A 22710-nucleotide genomic window follows, 5' to 3' on the forward strand; every position below is an offset into this window, starting at 1 on the left:
GAGTCTCGAGCCGCGGGACCCTAGCGAAGGCCGCGCCGAGGCCGCTGGGCCCCGCCGGGCCGCCCCAGCCGCCGCCATGGGCAGTGAGTAGCGGTGGTAGGCCCTTCCCGAGGGCGCGGGCCCCTACGGGCCGCAAGCAGGGGGCCGGGCTCCGGTCTGGGGTCGCCTAGCCTGTGGGCCGGGGAGGCGCGGGCCGCTGCGGAGGGCGCGGGCTGGGGGCCTCAGCCGAGGCTCCTCCAGCCGTGCGAGGCCTAGCTCGGGCCGGCTGCGGGGCTAGGACCGGGAGGCCTGGGTCTGCGCATCTCCGTGGGTGGCGTGGAGCGGAGGACAGCGCGGGGAGGCCATTGGTTTTGGGGGCGGGGAGTTAGGGAACCAGGAGACACCTGGACCACTTTTAATTTTTCAAGAGCTTAGGAAACTCATATTTTTATTCCCAAATCACCCTTGGAATATTAGTTGTGATGAATGAAGCGCCCTGCCTTGTTTCATTTTTTTAAAAAGTGATGCACGGCATGTATTTTAGGGGAGGAAAGGAGGCGATTGGTGGCCTAGCGTTTTCGTTAAATTTTTCATTCCAGTCATTCTGTAGAGTTTAGTGAAAACTCAACGTGTGTCAGGTCGTGTACGCCTTAGGGACAAGGCCTTAAATAATGGGAATCTTTCGAGGGCCCTCTCCCACACCCTCAACACCATGTATCTTCACAAATATACTTACATAGCTGTTGGGGTGATTGTTAGATGAACGGATTATCGCAAACCCAAGCCGCACGTGCACCCATTGGCCTGCTAACTAGTGGACATTTGAAAGGAATAGGAGACCCTTGGTCTTGAATTTGCAATATAAAGCATTACATTCTACAACACAGGAAGAGTGAGGTGGCAGACAAAAAAGCATTGCTTGAACATGAATATTCCAACACAGATGACCATAAACCAAGAAATCTGGGAGGGTAGCTTAGGTTGAAGTGGGAAGGAAAAGGGTAGGGGGATTCTAGGAAGTTTCCTGATGGGATTGTCATTTGTTTTGTAGTAGAGATGAACACTTTCATAATATTCAGATTTGCTTTCGAAGTCGTCTTAAATGGTACTTGGGTAACAACCTGCTTGTGAGAATTTATGAATTCTTCTGTCAAACATCATTGGCCGCTGTCACTTTGAGAGATTTTATTAAAAAATCGTATAGTCAAATCAACCATACTTCAGTTAACATAAATTTAGCAACAACAAAAAAGATGTTGTAGTCAACTGTTGGCTAACTGGCTGAAGTGTAATTGCTCAAGTCAGTTTTAAAACAATTTCATGATGTTAGTACATAGAATCCTGTGTGTGTAAGGGAAGAATGATCTTAACTAATAATCTAGTTGTGGATTTTTGTGTTTCTGCACATTACAGACATTGGCAGAGAGTGAATGATTATCATCTTCATCCTCCAGTTCTTTGGCAGGACTTGACTTCTCAAATTATAGCCATGCCAGAAGAGAGTGCCTATCCTAAAGTTTGGTCTATCTTACTTTTATACATTATGAGTTGTCTGGGAAAACAGTACTTTCTAATGAAATATAGTCATCATTCTCTGGGCTGAGGATTGAACATACACAAGTACTTTGAGGTTTTCTTATATGGGAGAGCATCCAAGCAGTGAATAGTGACTTAATGGAATGAAGTAGAGATTGTATACAGTATTTTTAAAAACCTATCTAGGCAATTCCCTGGTGGTCTGGCTAGGACTTGGCACTTTCACTGCTGGGGTGTGATGTTTCTCACTTATGCATTTCAGCATCTTTCAATCCCAAATTGTCAGTCCTGCAGTTTCAGCTCATTTCTCGTACTTGCCTCCTTTTATGGCCTGTTTCCTTCCATAATGCATGTTCTTGTTGGTTGACTGCTTTTGCTCCTTTTGATACAGAGATGCTGACTGAATTACTCCTTTTCTGTATATGTAAAGGGGTGGGATTCAAGCATGAGGAAGCAAATTACTTTGAAATGGAGAGCATTATGATTAATTCATTTTGGAGGTGGGAATGGGATGGATTGCCATTAAAAGAACATTTGTATTTGATTCTGCAAAAATAAAAATCTTTTTTAAAACTTTGTAATAGGGGCATTTATTCTTTTTTCTTTTTAACAGTCAAATTTTTAGAAGTTATCAAACCTTTCTGTGCAGTTCTACCAGAAATTCAGAAACCAGAAAGGAAAGTAAGTATAATATTTTTGTAACATAGAGGGTAGCTAAGTGACTTACAGAAGGCAATGGCAACCCACTCCAGTGTTCTTGCCTGGAGAATCCCAGGGACGGGGGAGCCTGGTGGGCTGCCGTCTGTGGGGTCGCACAGAGTCAGACACGGCTGAAGTGACTTAGCAGTAAGTGACTTACTTTGTTAAACTAGCTACATTGATTTATTTTCCTCAACCTTTTTCTGGTTGTAACTGGAAAAATACCTGTTCCTTCTCTTCGCAAGAGGCATAAAAGTGAATAAAACTAGAGTAGACCTTTTAAATCTAGATAGTTTATCTCATGGTTTCAAAAACAACTGTTCTCTAAGTTGTAGCATTTCCAAACCTTATGTTTCTTTGGCCTGTGTGTTAGATAAGATACAGTATTCTCCTGCCTATTATGATCTACCACACTAGAAATGACCCAGTCTTTTGGGTCAGTTTTCATGCATACCAACTGTTTGACATAAATGGATTGCAACTGGGCAGGTATATACTTCTCATTTCTTGATTCATTCAGTTCAGAGGAAAAAAAATCACGGAAATGCATTCAAAAGATAGAGACTGCATCAATTAGTTCTTCCATCATTGTGGACTTTTGAAAGTAAGGCATTTCAATTCTGGAAATATTGTTAATCCCAAAAGTTCCCAGATGTTCCTCTTTTACTGTACTTTCAATTTCTCATGGAACTAACCAGAATAGGGACTAGAAAGAGATAAGTAAGACTTTTGTTAAATTTACTGTTTTATAATATTCAGAAATATATTTCTTTTTTTAACTTTCTTTGAGGTTATAAAAATAGTTGTTCCTGTTACATGTAAGGTATACTAAGAAACTAGCTTTTCATAGTCTATGAAATACTCACCGAATAATATTACAGGCAGGAAGACAAATACTGTATGATATCACTTATCACAATAAGTGATGGCTTTGTATAGTATGGTGTTAACTGAAATGTGTAAATATTGGATGTGTGTCTTTTTATCCTTTTCAGTTTCAGCTAACGTGGTGCAGTGTATTAAGGCCTGCTTGTATTTAAACTATAGTACTTAATTCTCAGATCCAAGTAAAGAAAGATGCTTGAGAAGTTTAGCTGTTTGCTTTAGCTGCTACTCACTAGGGTGAAAGTATTTTAAGAGTAAATAATAAGAGCATGTCATGATGGAGAATGTTGGTTAAGCTTTAATATTGCATTTTTGATTTTTTTTTACATTTGCTGTTTCTTGGTTTTGATTGGTAGTTTTTTATTTTGTTGCACAGATCCAGTTTAGAGAGAAGGTACTATGGACTGCTATAACTCTCTTCATTTTCTTAGTATGTTGTCAGGTATGTAACCAAACACTGAATAAATGTCTGTACTATTATTCTCAGGTCTTGGTTGGTTATAATTTGAGAAGCTAATTTTAGTTCAAATAGTAAATACACTGAATTATTTTGAGCATTATCTTTTTACAAAATTATTTATTGAAGTATAGTTGGTGGCTTAGACTGTAAAGCATCTGTCTACAATGCAGGAGACCTGGGTTTAATCCCTGGGTCAGGAAGATCCCCTGGAGAAGGAAATGCCAATCCACTCCAGTACTATTGCTTGGAAAATCCCATGGACAGAGGACCTGGTAGGCTACAGTCCATGGGGTCGCAAAGAGTCGGACACAACTGAGTGACTTCACACACACAGTTGATTAACAGTGTTAGTTGCTGATGTATAGCAGATACTGAATATAGGATATTGAATGGAATATAATTCCCTGTGCTATACAGTATTTGTTTACCCACCCAATGTATACTGGTTTGCGTCTGTTAATCCAATACTTCCATTTCATCCCTCTCCCCCAGCCCTTGATAACCACAAGTCTGTTCTCTATGTCTGTGAGTCTGTTTCTGTTTTATAAATACGTTGATTTGTGTTACATTTTAGATTCCACATATAAGTGATATCGTATGGTATCTACCCTTTCTGACTTACTTCACTTAGTATGATAATCTGTGGGTCCATCCATGTTGCTACATTCTTTCTAACAGCTGAGTAGTATTCCATTCTCTCTCTCTGTGTATACAGCCCATATCTTCTTTTATTCATTCCTCTGTTGATGGACATTTACATTGCTTCTGTGTCTTAACCATTGTACATAGGAGCATCATCATTATACATACAACCCACATCTTTTATTCATTCCTCTGTTGAGGGACATTTAGATTGCTTCTTTGTTTCAACTATTGTACATAGGAGAATCATCATTTCAGTCTGAGTTGATAGTGAAATGATTCTTCTACTCTGTATTTCTTTTGGTTTCCTAGTGGGTTTGAACATATTTTCTCTTTTTCTCTTAGTTTTCAGTTAATGATCTTTATTCATTTTCTTCTTAATATTTAAAAAATTGGTTTATGACAAGTTTTTATATATATAAGTGTTAAACCTTTGACAGGTATCGTGCAAATATTTTTCCGTTTTGTTTGCTTTTAATCATGTTGTAAATAGCATGTTTTAATTATAAGTCCTCCAAAGCCAAATCATTGTATTACTTTGCTTCTACTGACCAGCCCTTAAACATTTTGGGTTGCTCCCATGTCTTGACTATTGTAAACTGTGTCACTATGAACATTGGGGTGAATGTATCTTTTTGAATTAGAATTTTTACCTTTTCTGGATATATACCCAGGAGTAAGATTGCTGGAGTATATGTTAGCTCTATTTTCAGTTTTTCGAGGAACCACCTGTTTTCATTTTACATCAAAGTATAGGAAGGTTCCCTTTTCTCCACGGTAAAGATTTTAACTTTTACTTCCTTTACAAATGATATTGAGCAGCTTTCTCATGTATGTATTGAGTATTTGTTCATCTTTTGTAAAGTGTTTTCTCCCAAGATCTTTTTCCTGTTAAAAAAAATTGCATTATTGTCCCATTAGTGAATTATATGCCTTTTAAAATATTTTCTGGATACAAGTCCTTCCTCAGACATATGTATTGTGAAGATTTTCTCCAGTATTCTTCTAAATAGTTATCTCTTTTATGTTTTTGTCTATGGTCTGTTCCAAGTTAATTTTTGTGTATGGCATGAGGTAAGGTTAGGGCTCATTTCTTTCTATATGGACAGGCCAGTTGAAAAGGCTATCCTTTCTCCATTGAATTAACCTTGGCATCATTGTTGAAAATCAGTTAGCCATTTAAGCATGGATCTGTTTTTGTACTCAGTTCTGTTCCATTGATCATATTCCATCATTATGGTAAACCATAACTTTTGATTACTGTAGCTTTAGACTGAATCCTATAATTAGGTTGTAAAAGTCATCCAACTTTGCTCTTTCTTCTCAGAATGATTTTGTCAGTTCTCAGTCACAAATTTGAATTTTAGAATCAGCTTGTCAGTTTCTTTAAGAAAGCCTACTGGGATTATGATTTTTATTGCTTTGAACTTATTGAATCTTCTAACCCAAGGGTCTGCAAACATTTTTTCTGTAAAAGGCCAGATGGTAAATATTTTCAGCTTTACAGCTAGAACCCAAGAAAACCCAAGAAGTAGAAACCTAACTTGAGTTATATTTCTTGAAGTGTCACATTTCTCATGACTTTTCCTGTCCTTAATTAATTTACGTATTTTATGTTATTTATTATTGTTTTTTTTGGTAATGGATTTACAGAGTTGCCAAGCTGTACCTTTCTGTCTTTCTCATGCTTAGGGATTTCTGCCCAGGACTGGTGATTCTTTCCGCTGAATCACCAACAGGTTTATTTTCCCTTCCCAGATGCAGTTTAAGGGTTTGGGGTCTGTTGTTCTCCATAGTGTTTTTTAGCTTGAGAGAATGGAGGGAGGTGAGATCAGCTGAGAGAACTGTGGTAAATGCCACCTGGGCTCTGCTCTCTCACTAGACTTTTGTTAGTGTCTTCTTGTGAGGGTCCTCTACCCAGCAAATGCCATTAGCAGCCCCCTTAAGTTGGGACAACCAAAATTGTCTTCTTAGACAGTTCCCAGATATCCCCTGGGGGACTAAGTTGCCCCAGGTTGAGAACCACTCTTTTCTACTTATTACCACAACATAGAAACATCCTGATACTAATATAAGCTTCATAGTATAATTAAACATTTTTTTTCATAGTATAATTTTTAATGGCTGCATTCTACTGTGTATATTGTCTTCAGTCTTCTATCATTGGTACCCATAGCTTTGCAAAATTATTCTGTGACTTGGTAGTTATATCCTATACTTTAAAAAAAGAACATTTTCTTTAATTGCAAAAACATGAAATTTATCATCTTAACCATTTTACATGTGCAGTTCAGTAATGTTGCATATATTCAGATTGTGTGTAGCACATCTCCATACTGATAAGGAGTATTTACTGGTGAAAAGTACTGATTTCCATTGTTTATATTTTCCCTAAAAAACTATACATTTAAAGTATTCTTGTTTGGTTAGAGAACTTGAGAAGTAGTGGTTTGTTTTTTTTTTTAAGTATTGCAAGTATTGAGTGAATGCATTATTAAGTTCAAACTTAATTTGTATAATACATTTTCATGAACTCTTTTATGTAATCCTATAGATACCACTGTTTGGAATCATGTCATCAGATTCTGCAGATCCTTTCTACTGGATGAGAGTTATTCTTGCATCCAACAGAGGTATGTGCTGCTTTTCTTTTGCCTCCGTACTAGTGCATCGTCTTATATTTTTATTGAATATTAGTATTTCTTCAATGAGTGGACTTGTTATAAATCATAGGAAATGACTGAGTGGTTTAAACATAAAACTGAAATTCATTGGAAGGATACTAGTTATTTTTGAAATCCAAAGAGGAGGTAGAATAGCTTAGTGTTGGGGAGAGAGAACCAGGCAGTCTTCAGATCTCAGCATCAGGGGCTAGCTGGGAATCTTGTCTTTGTGATTTAGCTTCAACAGCTCCTGGGTTCTTCGGTTCTCAGTTCATAACTCCAGGTTACCACGGTTTACACCTAACCCAGCCAGCCTTGTTTAGAGTTTCAGGGTTACTTAGTACAGATTTGGGTGCTGGGATTTCCTCTTATGTTGGTATTTTCCTGAAAAAAGAACATTACTGGGAGTGGCTGTTCCATTTATCTCTTTTTTATTTTTTATTTGGAAGGGATGTCTATATTCTCTGTGTTGTACAATACATCCTTGAGCCTGTCTTCCACTCTGTAATTTTCAACCTCCCACTCCTCAACCCCTATATTGTGCTCCCTCCCCCGAGCCCTACCCTCTAGTTTGTCCTCCGTATCTGTGGAGAACAAACAGTATCTCAGTATCTCCATAACTGAGACTGCTTCAGCTCAGGTCAGTTCAGTCACTCAGTCGTGTCCGACTCTTTGAGACCCCATGGACTGCAGCACTTCAGGCCTCCCTGTCCATCACCAACTCCCGGAGTTTACTCAAACTCATGTCCATTGAGTCAGTGATGCCATCCAGCCATCTCATCCTCTGTCATCCCCTTCTACCGCCTTCAATCTTTCCCAGCATCAGGGTCTTTTTAAATGAGTCAGTTCTTTGCATCAGGTGGCCAAAGTATTGGAGTTTCAATTTCAGCATCTGTCCTTCCAATGAATATTCAGGACTGATCTCCTTTAGGAAGGAATGGTTGGATCTCCCTGCAGTCCAAGGGACTCTCAAGAGTCTTCTCCAACACCACAGTTCAAAAGCATCAATTCTTCTGCCCTCAGCTTTCTTTATAGTCCAACTCTCACATTCATCCATGACTACTGGAAAAATCATAGCTTTGACTAGATGGACCTTTGTTGGCAAAGTAATGTCTCTGGCTTTTTAATACGCTGTCCAGGTTGGTCATAACTTTTCTTCCTAAGAGCAAGTGTCTTTTAATTTCATGGCTGCAGTCACCATCTGCAGTGATTTTGCAGTGAGACTGCTTATTTTGTTATTATATTCACTAGTTTGTTGTATTTTTTAAATTGCACATGTAAGTGACACCATATGGTATTTGTTTCTCTGGTTGACTTATTTTACTGTTATTTGTTCATTTTAAAATCCATTTGTGAGAATTCTTTGCCTCTTAAAGATTTGAGCTCTTTATTACTTGTGTTTGAATATTTTTCTTTTAACTATATCCTGTCTTTGGCCACATGGATGTTTCACAGTTGTATCTAATCATATCATCCATCTTTTTCCTTGTGGTTTTTAGGTATTTTGTCATGCTTTGAAAGGCTTTTTCTTTTCCAATATTATGAACATATTCACTCCAAGTACTTGTGCTTTTTACCTTTTATGGTTAAATTTTCTAAATATCTGGCCTTTATTTTGTTGGAAGTCATGAGATAGGGAATATAGGCTTAATTTTCTATACATGTCTAGTCATTTGCCAAGGTTCATTTATTCTTCTTTTTCCTACTGAGTTGAAGTGCCATATTTCCTAAATGAAATGTTCATTAAGTTTGATTGGATTAATTTTGGACTAGATCTATTTGCAGTTTAAATTTTGGTGATTTGATGTAAAAAGACATCTACCCACCTGCCTACTAGCTTTAACGATGACATGTTTTTATCTCTTTACCATTAAAGAAGTATTTGAAAAATACATGAAGTCCATTTAAGATGAAATCTTTCTCATATTAAAGGTACCTTTTCAGCATTTATAAAAGTTAGGAATTAAGGTTGTGATGTGACAGAATGACCAATGGAAACATGGTCTTGGCTATATGGAATTATTAGTTTTGCATATTATCTTACACGCTTGGTGTATTTGGTTTTCTTTCTTTTTTTGTTTTTTGCTAAAAGTGTAATGCTTATTTTCTACAATGAAAAATTTTAGAAAATAGAGGCAAAAAAAAAGAATAAAAATTACCCATAAACCCACTGAGTAAAAACAACAATAAAAACATCTTTAAAAAATTTATTTTATTCAAAAATAGTTAATTTCTGCTGTACAACAAAGTGATTCACTTATAAATTTACATACTATTTTATATATTTCTTTCCATGATGGTTTATAATAGGATACTGTTCCTTGTGCTGCACAGGAGGACCTTGGCGTTTTACCTTTTCTATATAGTAGTTTTTATCTGCTAATCCAACCTCCCAGTCAATCCCTCCCACCCCTCTCCCCCTTGGCAACCACAGGTCTGTTCTCTATGTCTGTGACTCTGTTTTGTAGATAAGTTCATTAATAGTACAAACATCTTGATAGCCAAACTAAAATAACAGGAGATGATTTTCCATTTAAATAGTCAATCAAACTGTACATGCTGTTTTTGAGTACTTTTTCCTATCCAGTATGTCATTAACATTTTTATGCCATTAAATATTCTACAACATGAGACACAACTGTTCTTAAGTATCATTTCTTACTAGTTTGGTATTTAATTTTTGGACTTAGTATATAATTTTAAAATTCTGCATTAAAATGTTTAGTGTAAATTTTAAGAACAGTCAGTGATTTTGGACAAAAATCTTGGACTATTTCTTTCAAATGGTTTCTTTCACAATTTAAGTTTAGAATTTACAGAAATTTACATTTTTGTGGTATTTATAGTAATTTTGAGTCTGTGTTGTGAGATTGTGTTAATAAATGAGTTTTTTTAGCAATGTTTAAGGAATGAGAATTTTCTTGTTAACTTTTAAGCATGTATTTCAGTAGACATAATTTTAAGGACTGGGCCACTTCTAAACTAATCTCTATTGGGTATGTGCTATGTGTGCTAAGTTGCTTGGTTGTATCCGTTGGGTATAGTAAAGATTATTTACTTCTTTCCCCTTCATTTACAGGAACTTTAATGGAATTGGGTATCTCCCCAATCGTAACATCTGGTTTGATCATGCAGTTGTTAGCTGGAGCCAAAATCATTGAAGTTGGAGATACACCCAAAGACAGAGCCTTGTTCAATGGAGCCCAGAAATGTGAGCATCAGGACAACTAAAAAGTCTTTCCCAAATTTGAGAATTTTGTGGTAAAGGTGTTTTTCTAGTCTTTCTTTATCTTTGGTTGTAAGTATGTCCTCCTTTCCCCCCATTTTTGTCAGTATTTGGTATGATCATCACCATTGGGCAAGCCATTGTGTATGTCATGACGGGCATGTATGGGGATCCTGCTGAAATGGGTGCTGGAATCTGTCTCCTTATCATCATTCAGGTAAGAAATCCAATGTTTCATACAGAGATAACAAAAACAGTTTTCTTCTGTAACAATTCTTTAGATGACTAATGTAGTCATTTTCTTCCTTTTGAATTATTTTACTTAATTATATTTTGATTACTGAAGTGACATATAAGTTGTATTGATGTAAAAAATTAAAATTTATTGCAATAAAGTGTAGACATGTAATAAAAGAATTATGGATCTATCAGCCGTATTTCACTGATTCTAAGATGCACATTTTGATGTCTCTGAAATCAGGATGTTCTCTTAGCCCTGATGGTCTCTTAGCAGTGCTGTCAGCCAGGCAGTCGTTGGGATGGTCACTGCCTGCATGTGTATGTCAGCTTGGCCATAGCTGTTTGTATCGTCCTTACATCACTGGGTTACGTACATTGTTGATAAAACATGCTGTTGGGTTTACTTGCTTTTTAAAATGTCTTGCAACAATCTGCTGTTATTTGTTACTGAACAGTTACTGTATATAAACAGGCACAGAAAGAGCAAGCTAGATGATAAACATCTAAGTCTAAACTTTTTATAAGCAGACAATAAAAATTCTTTATAACAGGTTATTGTCATAGTTTAACTGTAGTATTTTTTCCTTTCTTAGTGGCACATAATAATGTTACAAATAATAATATCTTGTAATCAGTGAAATACCATATAAGCACACATGTATATATCCTGTGGGTTTTTTAAATGGATATATTGGAATAGAATTTTTAAAGGCCAGCATCATTTTTCCTCCACTGAGAATCTTAAAATGTGTAAAGTTTGAAAGATATTTGAGGACTCCATTTCTCTAATGCGGTCCTTAAAAATCCTTTGGAGAAGTTACCCAGGAATGCATTGTACTTAAGTTATCTAATAGTATTTACTGTATTTTGAAAGGAAGCTTGTGTAAGTTAAACACTGAACATCTAGGGTCCTAGTTATCTAGCAAATGCCTCTTGTTCACTCTATGAAATTAGGATTAATTTAGGCAAAAATTTTTTTAGTGGTCAAAAAGATCAAGATCAGAAAAATAGTTTAAAATAAAACTAAAACACTCTTTTACTAGTGTGTGTATACATATATGTATATATGTATTGAGAAATGTCACCATTTTCAACTGGCATGGTTAACCATCTTTTTTAATAGGAAATCTTACATGAGAAGCAAATCATAGTAAGAAGATTGTATAGTGAGTATGAATTAGACCAAGGAGAAAGGGATTGTTAAGGTATTTATATGTTATTCATTAACACATATCATAGGGCTTTTCTAAATGAAGTGGAAATATTTTGTCTTTTTCAGGGGAGGCATTTTTAATGGACTGTAAGGTAGTTTTCTGAGCCCCTAGTGAGTTCCCATTTGGAACAAGGTACATTTCTTTAAAGGATAGCTTTGTCATTATTTCTTCGTTTAAAAAACACCTTGAGTGGCAAACTTAAAACCCCTGGGAATTAGAGGAAGAAGTGTTGCAATAGATGGGGAGAGAAGGTCCTCTGGAAACTGGTTTTAGTATCTTTCAGCACTTCAGCGTAAGGATGCTGAAACACCATTTCTTTCCTTATTTTGTTTCTTGATAGCATTTGCTTTATGACCATGGTTAGAATAACCCTGCTTTTTAAAAGACACTCAGCATTGGCATCTATCTAGCTCTTAGAACATTATACATCAGTAAAACTTTTTTAGTGTTTTAGTAAGGGCATATTTATATTCTTAAGGAACTTCAGCTAGACTTCTTGAATAGTCAGTTATGAATTTGAATTGATAGAGAAAATGGAGTTATTTTAATTTTTCAGTACCAGAAATCAAGGAGGAGTTAAATTTCTGGAACAAAGCAAGTAAAGTGGGTATATACTAAGTTGTTTACATAAATTCAGGTGCACAAATATTTGTCTTGTGGTTAATTCTTCTAGTGTTAATGTATAGAGAAATTTTTCATGTTTGATGGTACATATGGGTAGTGACCCATTGCCTCTTTTTAAGGCATTGCTAACATTGAAAATGAGTGGATTCACTGAAGAGATATGATTGGATCAGTGTGTTTTCACCTAGAGATTTTGAAAACTGTTTGCATGCTGTTATGTAAGGTATTTCTCACCTTAATTATTACTGTTTTGTTCACATGGTCAGTGTTTTTCCACTGTTGAGTTTTGGGATCTAAATAGGGGGTCTTGAATACAGTTTTCAAAAAGAATAGACAGTATCAGTGTGCATGGGACAGAGTAGAGGTAAGTATTATTTTGTCCAAACTGAGTTGTGTGTGTGCACATGCACGCATGAACAAGGCTGAGATGTGTTATTTTTATACACACTTTAGAGGTTCATGTGTACTGAACACTCTAGAAAAGCATGCAGTTAGTATTCAGGTTTTTATCACTGTTCCAATCAATGAGATGCTTTCAATTCTGATTTCTCATTCCCTTCTCATAGGCATGCATGCTTTTTTTTTTTTTAACCATCATTTATCTTACTCTTTCAGTTACAGAAACCATTTCTCATTTATTTTCCTATAATTCCTTTGTCCAGTTAGAGAAGCATGAGTTTGATTTTTACTGGATATACACAGATCACCCTCCTGTCTGATGGGCATGGGTGTGAACAGGGTTTTGAAGAATTACTGCTGTTTCAGAGCTGCCTGTGTGGCTTTAGGCAGACGGTTTAATCAGAAATCCATGACAGCACTTTCTGGTTAGCCAGTGGTTTGTGGACCACCATCATGCTCCATGTGGGGTGGGCTTCTGTTATTTCTGATGAGGAGTATGTACCTGTTACATAATCGTGGTCAAAGTAAAATCTCAGTAGTTAAGTGCTAGCTTGTCTTTAATCTGGTCAGATTGGTAAACTTGGTTTTCAAACAGTAAATAATTCGTGAGCTCTCTTAGAAGTTTTGAGAGTTTTATCTTTTTTACAGTCCATTGAAATTCAAACTGAAAGACTGTAAGTAGACAAATTAGGCTCTGTACAGCCATTGAAATGACAACTCAGAGAAAGAGAAAACAGAAAATGTAAGGTAAGCATACTTCCAGTGGTATACTGGGAGGGAGTCATTTGACCACAGAGGTCACTTGCAAAGCTATGGAGTATTTCTGATTGGTACATACTATTACTGAAGTGTCTTCTCCAAGAGGAAAATCGAGAGTTTTCAATTTCATATAAAGTTAGTATGCTCTCATTTTTTAAAAAAATTATAAGCTTAAGAACCTGGTAAACCCTTAATTGTCTCAGATTTACATTTTGTCATTGTATGTATGCATTTTTACATTGTTATAATCTGTGGACATATTCATGGTCTACTTTTCAATTCCTTCTGTGTATATTTTATATTACGTATAATACACATATAAAATATATAATACTTAAAAAATGTATCAGCATAGTTCACATGCTCTTCCTTTAATGGCCTGTAATATTGCATCTTGTTATCGTAACATACTTCATTTGGTTTTTCTCTTCCTTGAAACTATTTGGAATGCTCTCAGTTTCTTGCTGTCATAAACACTACAACTGTGAACATTTTTGTTTCAGGGTACTTCTCAATAGGCTTTATTTAAACATTGTAGAGAAATATAAATATACTTTAAAAGTCAAAATGTCAGCTTTATAATGTGACAGCATTTCCAATCCTCTGATTTGCCGAACTGGCTTCCAGTGAGGGTTGAAAGATGCAGAGAGTCATAATAGTGATACTGCAGTAGCTAGGTTGTAATGTTGAAAATGCCTGTACTTTGAAAGTAGTCCATGGTGTTCACTGCCCCTTTCTGAATTTATTCTTGCTTCTGCTTACTTGCATTTCTTTCCCCACAGTTGTTTGTTGCTGGTTTGATTGTGCTGCTGTTAGATGAGCTGCTACAGAAGGGTTACGGCTTGGGGTCTGGGATTTCCCTCTTTATTGCCACCAACATCTGTGAAACCATTGTCTGGAAGGCCTTTAGTCCCACTACCATTAACACTGGCCGAGGTACAATGCACAGGGACACAACTGCATGGGTTTGGCTGGATGTGTGCTGAGAGGAGCACGAGGTGGGGGACCAGGTGGACCTCCGATGCCCTGCTTTGCTGTCCTGGGCAGCAGTGGAAGGCAGTGCCAAAGCGAATAAGCGGAGATTGGTGGAGTATGAAGTATTACTCCAGAAAGAATATCGAAATGTTAGCCTCTGCTCATTTAAAAATTAAGTGATTGCAGACACTTAAAAAATCTAATTGTCTAAGCCATTGCTCCAGAAATCATTGATTTTGACTGATTTCAGCACTTGCAGCAGATACAAAGGTAGTGGATTAAGATTTTTCAGATGGGTAAAGAAACGTCATTTATTGTGTCATCAGAGAGCATGAGTGCTTTTGCTGCTGTTCTCCCTGGCTTTATAACAGCACCTACATGTTGAAATACTTAATTGACTTTTACCTCACCCACCTCCACTCCTCTGAAATGCCATCCAAGATTTGTAATGGTTGACATCTGACCTGACCCCAGCCTTAAGACAGGCAATAGCAGTGATGGCTTATTAATGTACTTGGTAAAGTGAGCTTGAAGGCCACCCTGGTAGGGGAATGTGGATCTTTTCATTCTGACATCTGTTTGCTGCTTTGCTGCTGCTTTTCCCCATCTCCATCCCCCTCCCCCAAAGTAAAGGCGAGGCCAACCATTATGAACTAAATATTTGCTTTGGTTTATTCTTCTTTGACTGTTTTCATCAAGAATAGTCTCTTGAGAAAACTTCAAATTTACACTAGCAAAAGGAACATTTGCCTCAGAGATGTCAGTATTTTTTAGAAGCTCCACACATGGCTGTATCATCAAGTAAACTTAGTTGAATTATTTTGACTGCTGTTTTCTGCCCTGTACTGGAGCTTCAGGGTTGCTTGTTTTGACTCTGGGACAACTTTGGGTGATGAGGCTCCAGCTGATTTCTGTCTTGATTCATCAGGTACGGAGTTTGAGGGCGCAGTCATAGCGCTCTTTCATTTACTGGCCACCAGGACAGACAAAGTCCGAGCCCTGAGGGAGGCTTTCTATCGTCAGAATTTGCCCAATCTCATGAACCTCATTGCCACAGTTTTCGTGTTTGCTGTTGTTATATATTTTCAGGTAAGTATACCATCTTTGTTGAAGTAAGTGGGGTGTGGATTTTTATTCTGCTCTTAAAAGAAGAGCATGCCATTTGAATATTAGTAGCTAACAAGTCAGCATTTCAAATCTAGTTAGGCAACTAGAGTTCCACTGTTCAGTAGATGCTGAGCTGCAGAGTATCCGAGGTTATGAAGTAGAGAAGGGTTTCTGTTTCTGTGTGTGTGTGTGTGTAAGAGTTTGCTAGCACCATCTGTGCAGATTTTCTTCTGTGACTGTCCAGATTTGTGCTGTGTGCAGTCTCTCTGACTCACTCCTGAGCTTCCTTTTTCAGGGATTCCGTGTGGACCTGCCCATCAAGTCAGCCCGCTACCGCGGGCAGTACAGCAGCTACCCCATCAAGCTCTTCTATACGTCCAACATCCCCATCATCCTGCAGTCCGCCCTGGTGTCCAACCTGTATGTGATTTCCCAGATGCTCTCAGTCCGATTCAGCGGCAACTTTCTAGTAAATTTACTAGGACAGTGGGCCGTGAGTATTTCATTATTTATTCTAAGTATTCAGATTTATTGTAATTCGCATTTCATGCTTATATTTTTACCTGAAAGAGGTGAGCGATAATTGAAGCACTTACTGTAACATTTTCAGGTTCATTTATCTATAGCACAGTTTATCATTTATTTGGAAGTTGTAAACTTGTAAGCATTGTGAAACTAAGACTGGAAAATAATACTTTGTATCATTGTACATCTAAGACTGTGCCAAAGCCTTTGACTGTGTGGATCACAATAAACTGTAGAAAATTCTGAAAGAGATGGGAATACCAGACCACCTAACCTGCCTCTTGAGAAATCTGTATGCAGGTCAGGAAGCAACAGTTAGAACTGGACATGGAACAACAGACTGGTTCCAAATAGGAAAAGGAGTACGTCAAGGCTGTATACTGTCACCCTGCTTATTTAACTTCTATGCAGAGTACATCATGAGAAATGCTGGGCTGGAAGAAACACAAGCTGGAATCAAGATTGCTGCGAGAAATATCAATAACCTCAGATATGCAGATAACACCACCCTTATGGCAGAAAGTGAAGAGGAACTAAAAGGCTCTTGATGAAAGTGAAATTAGAGAGTGAAAAAGTTGGCTTAAAGCTCAACATTCAGAAAATGAAGATCATGGCATCCGGTCCCATCACTTCATGGGAAATAGATGGGGAAACAGTGGAAACAGTGTCAGACTTTATTTTGGGGGGCTCCAAAATCACTGCAGATGGTGACTGCAGCCATGAAATCAAAAGACGCTTACTCCTTGGAAGAAAAGTTATGAGCAACCTAGATAGCATATTCAAAAGCAGAGACATTACTTTGCCGACTAAGGTCCATCTAGTCAAGGCTATGGTTTTTCCTGTGGTCATGTATGGATGTGAGTTGGACTGTGAAGAAAGCTGAGCGCCGAAGAATTGATGCTTTAGAACTGGTGTTGGAGAAGACTCTTGAGAGTCCCTTGGGCTGCAAGGAGATCCAACCAGTCCATTCTGAAGGAGATCAACCCTGGGATTTCTCTGGAAGGAATGATGCTAAAGCTGAAGCTCCAGTACTTTGGCCACCTCATGTGAAGAGTTGACTCATTGGAAAAGACTCTGATGGTGGGAGGGATTGGGGGCAGGAGGAGAAGGGGACGATAGAGGATGAGATGGCTGGATGGCATCACTGATTGGATGGACGTGAGTCTGAGTGAACTCCAGGAGTTGGTGATGAACATGGAGGCCTGGCGTGCTGGGATTCATGGGGTCGCAAAGAGTCGGACACGACTGAGCAACTGAACTGAACTGAACTGAACTGAACTGAAGCATTTTTACATCTCATTTAAGTGACCTTTTAGGTTAAGATTACAGTTGCTCTTATGGAAATGACTCCCTGTTTTGTAATCTTACTCCACTCCTGTCTCGAATAATATTTTTTTCAAAGAAACAATTTGCTGATTATATGGGAGTCTGAAATCATCCTCTCCTGCCTCCCCTGTGGTTTTTCATATTCCAAATGGCAGTAAACTAGTCTGTGATTAGCTGGAGAAAGGTATGTAATTACTAGTGAAGAAAGAACAGAGTTGCTAGAAATGGAATCCAGTAAATTCTGCCTTCCTCTTCATCATAGCTCCTTCTGAAGTACTCCAGCCACATTGTGATCAAGATGTGAGTTATTGTAGATTGAATTTTGACTAGTTAAAATTTTCAACGGACCAAGGAGTATTTTTCCCTCCTAGAACTGTAGAATTAGAGATGAGTAAGACCCTTTATTGTTTTCAGAGTATGTAATTCTAGAATTTGTATTCCCCTGAAGAATTATTTTTTTTAAGTCATTCCTGAAGTATGGTGCTTATTCTGTGCATTTGTCTTAGTGTGCTACTTTTGTATTATAAGTTGTAGTGACATAACTTTCTGCTTTTGCTGATAGCTATTTTTTAAAATATAAAATTCAATAGGATGAGACTGTAACTTGAATGCCAGTTGAAAGAAGTAGGATTGCTTTTACCCATAATACAGTTGACCCTTAAACAGCATGGGTTTGGGCTTTAAGCGTCTACTTAGACACAGATTTTTTTCAGTAATAAATGCTTCAGTACTGCACCATCTGCAGCAGGCTGAATCCTGCGATGCAGAGGAGCCGTGTACACAGACGACTAACCGTAACTTATACATGGATTTTGCCTGCGTGGAGGGTCAGTGCCACAACTCCTGCAACTGTTCAAGGGTCAACTAGACTCCCCACTCATTTTACAGAAATTGGATTACCTGTGGTGGGGGAAAGGGCTGTCCCTCCCCTTAAGAGTTGATGTGTGTACTAAGTAACTTCAGTCATGTCTGACTCTGGCGACCCTATGGACAGTAGCCTGCTTGGCTCCTCTGTCCATGGGATTCTTCAGGAAAGAATCCTGGAGTGGGTTGCCAGGCCCTTCTCCAGATCTTCCCGACCAAGGATTGAATGCATGTCTCATTATGTCTCCTGCCTTGCAGGAGGGGTCTTTACCACTAGCGCCACCTAGGATAAACTTTGGCAGTAATTACCACTATGATAATATCACAGTAATAAATCTATACAACTACTCAGTTGTATAGATGGTGTTGTGATCTCAATGAGATTTTCTTTAAAGAGAATTATTGGGAAGTTTAATTTGTCTATAAACAGGGCATTTGATTTGGAGTTAGTGATTCTTGGGGCACAGTAAAGGAATCATTTGGAAATTGTAATTTCAAGAACAAGACATTTTAATCATTGCATCCAAAAATTGCTTTCCCACCCTGTATGCCCGGAACTTTCATTTAATGTAAACAAATATATGCTAATCCCATTTCTTTGACTGTAAGAATTCATAAATGTGTGAATAACAAAATTCAATTACAGATATTTATTAAAAGACTTCTTTATAATAGAGTTTAGGTAGCGATGTGTTAGTCTTGTGTTAATATTTCAGTTGATTCCATTCTTCGTAGTGAATAAATGTTGGTGTACTCTTACATAATTCAGAAAATTTCATATTCTAAATGTTGTCAGAGATTGATGTAAATGTAACCATATTCCTGTCTTCAGGAAGAGAAGGAAGTCTTCTCATAGTTGCATTACAATGTTTTTATTTTTTTTATTTTATTTTATTTTTTTTCCAAATGTAGTAAAGATTTTATCAACTCAACAGCTTCACTTAAGCATTAAATGAACATAAAATATTTTACTGACAAGTTAGAATTCACTTATGAAAGGGGAGATGACATTCATGGAGGTCTACTCTTCTAGTCTAAGGAGTGAGAGATTTATTTCAAAGTTATACAAATAAGCAACAAAGAAATGAAATTTCTAGAAGCAGTAGTGGTATCAAATTAGCAAAAACAAGATGAATAGAATGTTAAAATTTTAGACAGGAAACCTACATATAAAAAAATTCTATTTCTAAAATTGGGAAATAAGGCTATAGGTCCTACATGACTACATAAAAAGTGACTAGACATGCAGATGTCCTAAAGAAGGACCTGCAGGAAGTGAATAGGAGACTATATTTCTTTTTGGTGAAAGTCAAAGTGAAGTCACTCAGTCGTGTCCGACTCTTTGTGACCCCATGGACTGTAGCCTATCAGGCTCCTCCATCCATGGGATTCTCCAGGCAGGAATACTGGAGTGGGTTGCCATTTCCTTCTCCATACAATGTTTTTAAAAAGTTGCTCTTTCGTTAGTATATTCACAATGTTTTTGTGTAATAGACACTATATACTTTTGTTAAGACTGAAGATATTTTAGATACAAAAGTAAATCCTTAAGTTACATAGAATCATAAATTGTAGGTGCTTTGAGCTTAAGACATTGTTATACTTTCTGAGGAGTTTGAAAAGTCACAGAAATGTGACCATTTATGCTTGTTATCCTTGTTCTGTAGGATGTCAGTGGGGGAGGACCTGCTCGTTCTTACCCAGTGGGGGGCCTTTGTTACTACCTTTCTCCTCCTGAGTCCATGGGCGCCATATTTGAAGACCCTGTCCATGTGGTTGTCTATATCATCTTCATGTTGGGATCATGTGCATTCTTTTCTAAGACGTGGATAGAGGTGTCTGGTTCCTCAGCCAAAGATGTAAGTATCTGGTTTATTTGAAAATGAAAAAAATTCATAATTTTTAGGTGTCAAATGATAATAGATACACTTACTTTTGTAATTTAAACTCTTAATTCATACATTCTTCATGAGGTAATGTCACCCCTAAGGAGTTAAAAACTAGTTCCTGGAAAGTGAAAAATTCTTAGATTTTTACAATGGTTTGTAACCTTCTAAAGCTCAACTCTGCCCAACAAAGTCTTATTCCTTAGTTCCCTTTATGGAGGTGACAAAAAACAGATTGGGAAACCTCAGCTTAAGATACACATAACGTGCTTGTGCAGCAGCGTGGCCAGGGAACGATGTTATGACAGTGCCTACTTCAGCCTTCTTATACTTTACTTGTTAGTATATGGAAGTCACGTCTCATAGAACCTGGAAGTAAAATAGAGTTTGATTTTTAAAATTGTTTTTCTCTTCACAGGTAGCTAAACAGCTTAAAGAACAACAGATGGTAATGAGGGGCCACAGAGACACCTCCATGGTTCACGAGCTTAATAGGTAAGGAACCTGTGTTCAAACCAGTGTTTGATAGGCCGTGGGGTGGGGAGGGTATTACATACAGTGTGCATGGACTTGGTTTTTTAATCTAGCTTTCATTTGCTGTCAGATATTACAGTTTTCAAGTTCATATTTGAAGCATTTTTCTTCTGCTTACCACAAAAGAATCAAAATTTAACACAAAATTGAATTATTCTCCACATCAAAATTGACCCCTAAATTACTGTTTTAATTGAAATTGTGTTCCCTTCACTACTCACCCTTTGTTAAATGCTGTAGGTCAGAGGTTCCCATTGTTGATTGGCTGCACTAAAAATCACCTGGGAGCTGTTAAAGATTATTGCTATCCCACCTGTACAAGTTGAGATTTATTTTGTCTGCAGTGGGTCCCAGGCATCAGTTTTTTATTTTTTGATAACTTTTTTGAGATATAATTCACATATCCTGTAATGTAGTCATTTGAAGTATATGGTTTAGTGGGTTGTTTTTTTTTAGTATACTTTGAGTGTGTAATGATTACAATTTTAGAAACATTTCCATCACCCAGAAAGAAACCTTGTACCCATTTAGTTATTCCCCATTTCTGCCCAGCCCTCCCAACTCTCAGCCTCAGGCGTTTTCTTTATTTTCAATGGATTTGCCTGTTCTAGACATTTCATATAAATGAAGTTACATGTGATCCTTTGTGAGTATCTTCTTTCACTTAGTGTAATATTTTCAGGGTTCATCCTTTGTGAATAATATTCCCTTGTATAGCTCTGTGTTCAGTTTATCCAGTTGATAGAAATTTTGATTGTTTCCACTTTCTGGCTGTCACGAATAATGCTGTTGTGAACATACTTGTACAGGTTTTGTGTGGATCTATGTTTTCATTTTGCTGAGTGGAATTGTTGGGTCATGTAGCAACTGTGTGTTGAACGTGTTGAGATACTGCCAGACTCTTTCAGAGTGGCTGTCCCATTCTCCATCCTAACCCCCAACTCTGAGCCTGTCCTCACCAGCACTAATTCTTATTTTGATGTTAGCCACCTCATGGGTATGAGTGTTATCTCATAGGGGTGTTCCTTTTTCATTGTGGTTTTGATTTGCTTCTTCCTGATGAGTAATGATGTTCAGCATCTTTTCATGTGTTACTTAGCCATTTGAGTATGTGCTTTGGAGAAATGTCTCTTCCATCTTTTTGCATATTTAAAAATTGTAATTGGGCTATCTTTTGTTTCTGGGTTTATTTTGGATGTTTCTTGTCAGGTATATGATTTGTAAACATTTTGTTCCATTCTATGGGTCATCTTCCCACTTTCTTGATGACATCCTCTGATGCTCAAGTTTTTAATTTTGATCAAGTTCAGTTTTTCTATTTCTGCTTTGTGTTGCTATTGGTGTTGTAGCTAAGAAACCAAGGTCACAAAAATTTATCCTCTTATGTTGGTATCTGTGACCACTCTGAGCCAATTTTTGTGTTTGGTGTGAGAAAGGGGTTCAGATTCCTTCTTTTCCATGTAGGTAGCCACATGTTCCAGAAGCGCTTGTTGAAAAGGCATTGGTATTTTATTTATTTAGAATATAGACTGGATATAGAGAATGGTAAAGTGAACCTCTGGGTCTCAGCTGCATCCAGCTTTAGTTGTTAGCATTCTCCCATTCTTGTTTCCTATACCATCTTCCCCATCCCCCCCCCCTTTTTTTTTCCTGTCTGGAGTATTTTAAATACAATCTCATATTTTGTTTGCTTTCTAAATTTTTGGCTGCACCCCAGGGCTTGTGGGACCATAATTCCTCCACCAGGGATTGAACCCACGTCCCTGCATTGGAAGACAAAAGTCGTAATTGTTGGACCACTGGGGAAGTCCCACAGTCCCGTTATTTTTAACAGTTCTCCAGGTGATTCCAACATGTTGCCAAGGTTGAATTACTGTTAAAGAGGATCATCCAAATCTTATCACATACATTTGCTACTTAGGAAAACATTTTGAAATTCACTGCTTATCTAAGAGAGGGAGCTAAAAGGTTACCCACTTACAAACAATACTAAATATTCCACTACTGAAATGACAGTTGAGGATTCTCCTCTCCTGCCATGAAAATCACGTATTGCCTTTCTTGGCTGTTAACTGGTTTCTTGAAATGAGTCTGATCATGTCCTTCATCAGTTTTCATCAGCATGTTAACTGAGTGCCCCCAGATGAGCCATCAGTACTGCGGACAG

The 22710-nt window shown here is 37.6% G+C and overlaps 2 protein-coding genes across 6 annotated transcripts in view; one reads left to right on the plus strand and one right to left on the minus strand.

The window, feature by feature from the left end:
• Positions 1-22710, plus strand: part of SEC61A2 (SEC61 translocon subunit alpha 2) — a 23835-nt gene continuing 1125 nt past the window's right edge. The window contains exons 1-11 of one of the 2 annotated variants that reach the window (XM_060397211.1): positions 1-96; positions 2129-2196; positions 3476-3541; positions 6756-6834; positions 9944-10075; positions 10198-10307; positions 14109-14262; positions 15230-15390; positions 15704-15901; positions 19791-19982; positions 20428-20504. In XM_060397211.1, the coding sequence (XP_060253194.1) occupies positions 6774-6834; positions 9944-10075; positions 10198-10307; positions 14109-14262; positions 15230-15390; positions 15704-15901; positions 19791-19982; positions 20428-20504 (1085 nt within the window). In that variant the 5' untranslated portion in view covers positions 1-96; positions 2129-2196; positions 3476-3541; positions 6756-6773. The remainder of the gene's footprint in view (positions 97-2128; positions 2197-3475; positions 3542-6755; positions 6835-9943; positions 10076-10197; positions 10308-14108; positions 14263-15229; positions 15391-15703; positions 15902-19790; positions 19983-20427; positions 20505-22710) is intronic. The other variant, XM_015099543.3, reaches the window with a different exon arrangement.
• Positions 18980-22710, minus strand: part of NUDT5 (nudix hydrolase 5) — a 28271-nt gene continuing 24540 nt past the window's right edge. For all 4 annotated transcript variants that reach the window (XR_009596020.1, XR_009596025.1, XR_006055769.2 and 1 more), the window contains exon 10: positions 18980-19990. The gene's annotated coding sequence lies outside the window, so the exon portion shown is untranslated. The remainder of the gene's footprint in view (positions 19991-22710) is intronic.

This window comes from Ovis aries, chromosome 13 (genome assembly GCF_016772045.2).
Source record: "Ovis aries strain OAR_USU_Benz2616 breed Rambouillet chromosome 13, ARS-UI_Ramb_v3.0, whole genome shotgun sequence".
In the NCBI taxonomy this organism is placed as follows: Eukaryota; Metazoa; Chordata; class Mammalia; order Artiodactyla; family Bovidae; genus Ovis; species Ovis aries.